The sequence below is a fragment of the Centruroides vittatus genome, unplaced genomic scaffold, assembly GCF_030686945.1.
Source record: "Centruroides vittatus isolate TY-2023 unplaced genomic scaffold, ASM3068694v2 contig_549, whole genome shotgun sequence".
NCBI classification, from domain to species: Eukaryota; Metazoa; Arthropoda; class Arachnida; order Scorpiones; family Buthidae; genus Centruroides; species Centruroides vittatus.
The window spans coordinates 3751674-3759112 of record NW_027122325.1 but is presented as its reverse complement, the minus strand read 5'-3'; the positions used below and the strand labels follow the sequence as shown (position 1 = coordinate 3759112).

The following is a 7439-nucleotide window of genomic DNA, read 5'->3' as shown; positions in this document are numbered from 1 at the left end:
CAGCACTGTAATGGCCGTCGATGGTCGTAATGTAAGCTTATATATACTGGAAGAGGAGATCAGACTGGAGGTCCTGGTAGCGTAATTGACAACGCATCTGCACAGCAAGCAGGAGTTGCGGGTTCGAGTCCCACTCCAGGCCGATTCTTTTCTTCTAGTTAGTTCTAAATTATTTAATTAAAATTATAATTATTAAATTTAGCAACAGATGGCACCTAACGCCTAGCTCTAGTACCAAATTATCCTATAAATTATTATTATCGCTGTTTCTAGTCTGATAATTCAGCTTTGGTTGGTATATTGCTATAATGTATATCGGGTTAGCTGATGAAGTTTGTTTATAGATTTAATAGCTTATACAAGCTGATACAAATTCCAGGCAACTTGAGAGAGAGAGAGAATTGCATGGGGACAATAACATGGTGAATAATAAATGTGGACAATAACTATGGATAGAAATTCTTTCTTTTGAAAAATTCAAAAGAAAAGAACATCTCATGCAACCAATTATAAAAAAGTTAACATAACTGAATCACCCATTATGATGAATTTTGTAAATGATGTACAGTAAGTTGTTGTAATGATAAAACTCCCATTGTGTACCTAAATAACAGAGAGATGTGTTAATTTATGATGAATGTTTGTAGTCAAGAATGGATCACATTTCTTCAAAAATTGTTACTCAATTATGCAAGTAGATATTTGTTTATTTGAAAGGATAAGAAAATGTACTTGAAGATGATTTCTTGGAAGGACTTTGTATACAAAACTGGCTCCTATTAGGCTAAAGGTATTTAGGAAGAAAATCTGGAAAATTTTATGGAGCCAACCTGCTGGCCAGGCACAAATGAATAAAAAATTTTACATTAAGTATGACTGTCAAATATAATTTGAATTTGTATTTCGGAGACATACTTTCCATGGAGTAAATGAAAAATATGGACCATAACCTGTATATATTTTATAGCATTTTCAATTTTATATATCAAAACAGATTAAAATATGAATTAGTTACAATACAATACTGAAAAGTGCAGCCCATGTAGAGTCAAGTCAATACTGTGGCCTAAAAGTTTTCTGTATAACAACAATGTAAATATACATGTTATATACTGTATTTTGTTTAATAAATACAATAAATTCAAATAGTTCATATTTATTTTATTGATATATACAATAAAATTCAGAAATTAAGTGATAAAAATATATTATCTGCTGTAATTACTATATTTTTAGATTCTGACTAGTATTTATTTTCTGATAACAAGTGAAACATTATACATATGAATACATGATTAATTATAAAAACTGTACAAATTCACAAGTTTTCTTCAAAAATGGTCCACTAAGACTGAAACATAACCATCTTGAATATAGCTCCGATCAATTTCACTTTTACTGTCTAATGATATGTTTTGCCATTCTGATGGTTTCCCTAGAATCAATATATAATATGTTAAAACTGGAAATTATTCATTGTTTCAATATAATTTAAAGATATTTAATATATAATCATACCTTAAGAATTCAAACTGGAAAAATTCACTATGTTCACAAATTAATCTTTACTTCCAGCAACTAAACAACCAAAATGACAAATATTTTTGAGTAGTTTAACTTCCCTGCCTCAGATTTGTTACACTAGTATTCTATTTGGAATATTCTTTTCATATTGTTCTATAACATTTCAGTTTGTTTGGTTGCTGGAAATAAAAAATAATTTGTGAACATAGAATCATACCATTGAATTTCTCTCTCTCTTTTTTTCTAATTTTTTATTTTAAAATTCATTTTATATAGAAATGTGAACAAAGTTAACTACACAATATTGACAATGTTAATTTTGTTTAAATTAAATTTTTCCATAGAGGAAATAGAAAGCAGAGTATCATAAAAGCAAGTAAGTGTAATAATTACTAAAATATCAATAGTGATCAACAATTTTAACATGTTTTGAAATTAGATTATGTACATGTAAGCAAACTTAACAAAAGTGGTGTATTTACAGTAAAGTTCATCAAGTAACAGATTTTTGAAATGCAAATATTAGATGATAATTGATTTAAATATTAATAATCATCATTAATAAACATCAATACGAACAAATAGGAAAAGTTTTCCTACAAGTTTGTGTGCGTGTGTGTGCGTGTGTGTGTATAAAATTTAGAAAGAAAATTGTATTATTATTTAATAGTGTAAATTTTTTATAACATTGAAGACAAAGTCTGCCCAAAGGGGGACACCATTTATTTTTTCTGTGTTCCAGACAATACACGTTCTTGGCGACTGATCTTTCTTTTTAGGCTGCTTATCGCCAGAAGTTAAAAAAGTCCATTTAAAAAACGCAAAATATATATCCAATTAAAATTACAAGTAATTTCTAAAAAAGGAACTGGTGACATACAGACGTCTTGCTTGCATCCACCATACCTTCATTGGGGTGTTACTGCTTTTATCTACCAAAAGAAGCGCTGGAAAATGTAGATTTTAAGAAAGCTGCTCCCTGGTGACGATACTTGTAGAATTTTCATCTGTGAATGTTCGTCCAACTTCTGGCGACAAGCAGCCTAAAAAGAAAGGTCAGTCGCCAAGAATGTGTATTGTCTGGAACACAGAAAAAATAAATGGTGGTCCCTTTTGGGCAGACTTTGTCTTCAATGTTATAAAATAATAATCTCCATCGGACGAACATTCCCAGTGTAAATTTATTAAAATTTAAAACTTCAAAAATATATATTTAGTTTTAACTCAAAAACTTTGAAATAAATTTGTCTATTATTTATGGAAATAATAAATTAAATTTTCGTTTTTTTTTTTAAACTTCCTGCTCCATGAATACCAGGAAGACTTTTTATAAAAGATCCATTATGAATATCTTTCCCCTTCAATTATGGTGAGATAACCATAATTGAGGGGGAAGAGATAAACCCTTCTATCCATGAAAATTTTAAGGATCTGATTAATTCAAACTCAATGCATTCCAAAAACAGTGGGCTATTTTAATGGTCTCGACCATCTGCCTGGCAAAATTTAATAATTAGTGATGATGAGAAATAAATCTCAAATATTCTTTTACTCAACCTTTGACTTAACAATAAAAAAAATGTATTTATCATCTTTTTTTTTTTAGTTTTTAACTCTTCTTTCTGTGACAACCACATGGCTGAGGTGGTTAAGGCATTGTTATATCTCTCTGGAAACTTGGGACCAAATCTGGGTCATCCCAGGAATTTTTTGGAAGTGGTATGTTTCAGACATGTTGGGCCCATTTATCATTATCCAGCTGCCTCATTGTGGGTCTGGACAAACCAACAATGAGTATGATTAAAAAGGCCCTCTTAATACTTACAGGTCAGAATCAAAATGAAAAAAAGAAAGAAAAACTCTTCACCTTGTGAACATTAAAAACTTATTTTTATCCATACTCATCATGGGTTTGGCCAGGCCCAGTGAGGATGTGTGGGCTATGAAGAATGAAGTCTGACATATTCAAAACAAATTGCCCACAAATAATTTCAAAGGCTATCAACTTTGGCTGAAAACCAGGTCTTCAGATTGATGACCTTCTGGTTGTCTTTTTTACTATATCATTAGCTCAGTTTTCTTGTGATATAAATAGTTTAATAATAAATCAAAATGTTCTATATAACATATTTTCAAATGATTTAATCTAGAATGTAATTTCCATTAACTATTAGAGAAATCCCACATATCGCATTTAAAAATCATTATAAGAAAAAAAGAAAATAAATTTCCATCTTTTTCTCGCTCTGATTATAAAAACTACAAAGTAAATTGTACTAGCTTTTATAGAAACAAGTATCAGAATTAATTTTATACATGTTCTGAATGCAAGATATGAGACTCATTTTTTAAAATTTTCAATTATCAATTTTATAAAATCCAATATAACTTCTTAAGCCTTTAGGTGTACCAGTATGAGGATTGTTTTCTATCAATTTTATATAACTAAAAAGAAAAATACTAACTAAACTGTTGAATGGCAAGGACATTTAAGGCATCAATCCATCACTTTCGAAAACCCAGGATCAAACTCTTTTTACTTAAGATATTACTATTGCTAACGTGTTCACTACTGCTATTGAAAACATTACTTTAATCAAGCTAAAGTAAATTAATCAGTTCAGATTGTTTGATGAAGACAATTATGCAAAATTTTATAGATGTACAGTACTTTCCTGGTTTAGTTGTAGTGAACACAAATATTGTAATCACTCTGTAAATAGTAAATAATGTGTAATAAAATTGTTTTCTTCCTTTATTGTTTTTTTTAACTGTTTACTGCAAGTTGACTTCTGAATAGATCTCATAAAAACTGAGTGATCAAGGTGGTTAAGGTGTCAGTTTATCATACCGAGGAACCAGGTTTCAGTTGAATCAAATTACAATATTTTTATTATTATTAAAAAATCTTTTAAATATTTTTGTTATCTTTTGATATTTAATAAATGTTTAAATATTAATATTAAAGCTAATCAATATGTTTAAAAAAAATGAACCTCTATATTGATAGTACATATACAACTTAACTTTACAAATTTTTGGGCAGTATAGTTAAATATTTACTATTATGTTTATTTATTATATTTACAGTTAAATCTGGATAATGATAAATCTTGAATATATTAAGAAATATATTTTCAGTCTTAACATATACATAAAATATATTTATCAAATTAAGTACATATTTTTTTCCTTTTATTATTGAACACAGATTTGAACAGAATCATTTGGAAACACTACACACTATTTTCATGTGGATAATCTGTAGTAGCTTATAACTCACAAGTTACAAAAATTGCTAGAACTGAGATAAAGTCTTGCATAACTCTGAATAATTTATATTCTACACCTCCAAAGAGATGTTAAAAAGTACATCAGTATGCAGTTTAGAAGTACAGTCTCAAATATTGTTTATGCTCTTGAAAAAATTCCTTTTCATTTCTGTTAACAATTTTATTATAGATGTAATTATGAAATAAATGAAACAGAAGAAATGGAAAAAAACAGGAATATTTGAGAACAAACCTCCTAAACTGTGTATCAGAATGTTTGCTGATATTAACTAATGCTAACCCAATAGCATATCTGATGATATTTTTTATTGCCAGATATGATAGAAAATATATGGTGAGTTTGAATCAAAAAAAGTGATTTAAGTCCATCAGAATAAATCACAATTGATAAAAATCAACAAATAAGCTTCTTTATGCTATAAATCTACATCTGATTTCAAAATTGACTTTTTATAGATAACTTATGAGTTATATACATGAAAATATGGTATTTGCTAATTGAATAAAAATTATATACAGTGAAACCTAGTTAACTCAAATTGGCCGGGAAAAAAATTCGGATTTCAAGTTGAAACATTCCGGGTTATGGAAGTTTGACTAAAAATCAAAATTTTGTGCATTGGTTTATTGGTGACTCATAATAAACTATCCATACGATATTTCTGTGGTTTTTATTACATAGAATCATTGTGTCAATGTAAATCTATCAGTGTTGTTAAGAAACTTCAAAATGCTTAACTGAATGATTGAATAAGCTACTGAGGAATGCTTTCTCAAATGGTTTAGTAAGGATTTATTTAAGTTGTGATATTTTATGCCTAAAATCAATCTTTTTACTTTCCTGGCTCTGTTATATATTACAGAGGAAAGTATGGTGATCAGTCAAAAAATGATCCCCCCAAGATTTTTACATTTTTGGACTCGGGACCTTTAAACATCAAGAAATGCAAAAAAAAAAATTGGGTTTTTTCCCGTATGTAGGGACATTAGTCTGTGTGCATATGGCACAATTTTGTTCACCCTCTTTGAAGTGTAATAACTCCTGTGTTTTTTGTTGAAAATTTCTGAAATTTTGTAGATAGGTTTGTGTATTAGGGGGATTGATGCTATTAAATTTTGGTGATTAAGGTTGAGGGGATGGGGAGACAAAGGGGGTCGTGTCATATCTTGAGAACAATCAGACTTAACGACAATTTTACTCATTAGTAGAATTTAGTTTTTTTATGAAACCCATCCCTACCCCAAAATTAAGTTTTTTACCATTTTATAATAATTAAAACTAGAGTTTTTTTTAATAAGGTATCATAACAGATCGTGCTACCAAATGCTGTTGGGAAAGTTAAGCACCTTGCTGGATTTTTTATATTTTTTATCACAAACATACCATTCTTTATGAATGTTATATTTTTGAAAATTTACCACAAAGGTTAAAATTTTCACATAGAATTGGACTATAATTGATTTTTTTTAAAAATTAATTTATCAAAAATTTACCGTATATTTCCGCGGATAAGACGACCTTCAGATAAGACGAAGTATAAATTTTCAGCAAAGTTTTATAGTTTTAGCATATATCTGTCCTATAAGACGACCCCCAAACTATCAATGGCCTATGAATTTAGTTTAGATCGGCAATCATCATCTGGATAATAATACTGTATAGCAGGGGTGGCCAACAAGTCGATCGCTAGCGATGTTTTCACTTAATGTATTATATTTGTAACCGAACGCAACTGTATGCATGCAGTTATGACTCGACTCATAAACAGTGAGTGCACTTCGTACTGAAACAATGTATAAACATAGTATGTATTTCGCACTTCCCCCTCCCCACTTAGACTGCCTATGACAACAAGTCGATCGCGACACATTTTTACGATAAAAAGTAGATCTTATGTGCACAAAAGTTGGCCACCCCTGCTGTATAGCATATACGAAATTATGTCCTATTTGTAATTTTTCGAATGAACAAATTTTATTTTCTGCCTTGCTATTGTTGCAAATGTTCACAATGATTCGGACATTTGGGTAATGACCTTGACTATTCACAAAAACGTCCTATGGGCTATTCTAATTTGTGGACATGCCCTACTTTCTACAAGTAAATAATTACGGTTTGTCCATTTTTTTAATAATGGTTTTAATTTATATAAATTTCAATCTAAATTTTTTGTATCTGTCCTATAAGACGACCCTGGATTTTTGGGGCCTTTTTTTATGATTCAACTATCATCTTATCCGCGGAAATATACGGTATTTATTTATTACATCAACTAGTCATCAACCATCAGCAATTAAATAAGTGCAGATTTGAATGGCAGTTATAGTATGTAGGTCACACATGCTGTCTGGAAGCCACCATCTCCTGCCCACTATCACATTACGTGATGTTTATTTTTAGTTGTATGTAGTTTTTGCATTTTATAGAAAGTTTCTGATTAGTTTATTTGATAGATGAACATTAATTATTTTATTTATATTTTAAATATTTTAAAATTCTGGAGAGTTTATGAAAATACTGTATCAAAACCCCATTTGAGTTAAACAGTTTGATGAATTTAAGTTAACCAATTTGATTTAACATGTAAATCCCTATACTAGACTATTGGGGGAAGAAAATGA

At 29.4% G+C, this 7439-nt stretch overlaps 1 protein-coding gene across 4 annotated transcripts in view; it reads right to left on the bottom strand.

The window, feature by feature from the left end:
* Positions 1–1195: 1195 nt before the first annotated feature.
* LOC136978711 (tight junction protein ZO-1-like) overlaps positions 1196–7439 on the bottom strand; it is a 156310-nt gene continuing 150066 nt past the window's right edge. For all 4 annotated transcript variants that reach the window (XM_067274483.1, XM_067274484.1, XM_067274486.1 and 1 more), the window contains one exon: positions 1196–1435. In XM_067274483.1, coding sequence (XP_067130584.1) covers positions 1332–1435 — 104 coding nt within the window. In that variant the 3' untranslated portion in view covers positions 1196–1331. The remainder of the gene's footprint in view (positions 1436–7439) is intronic.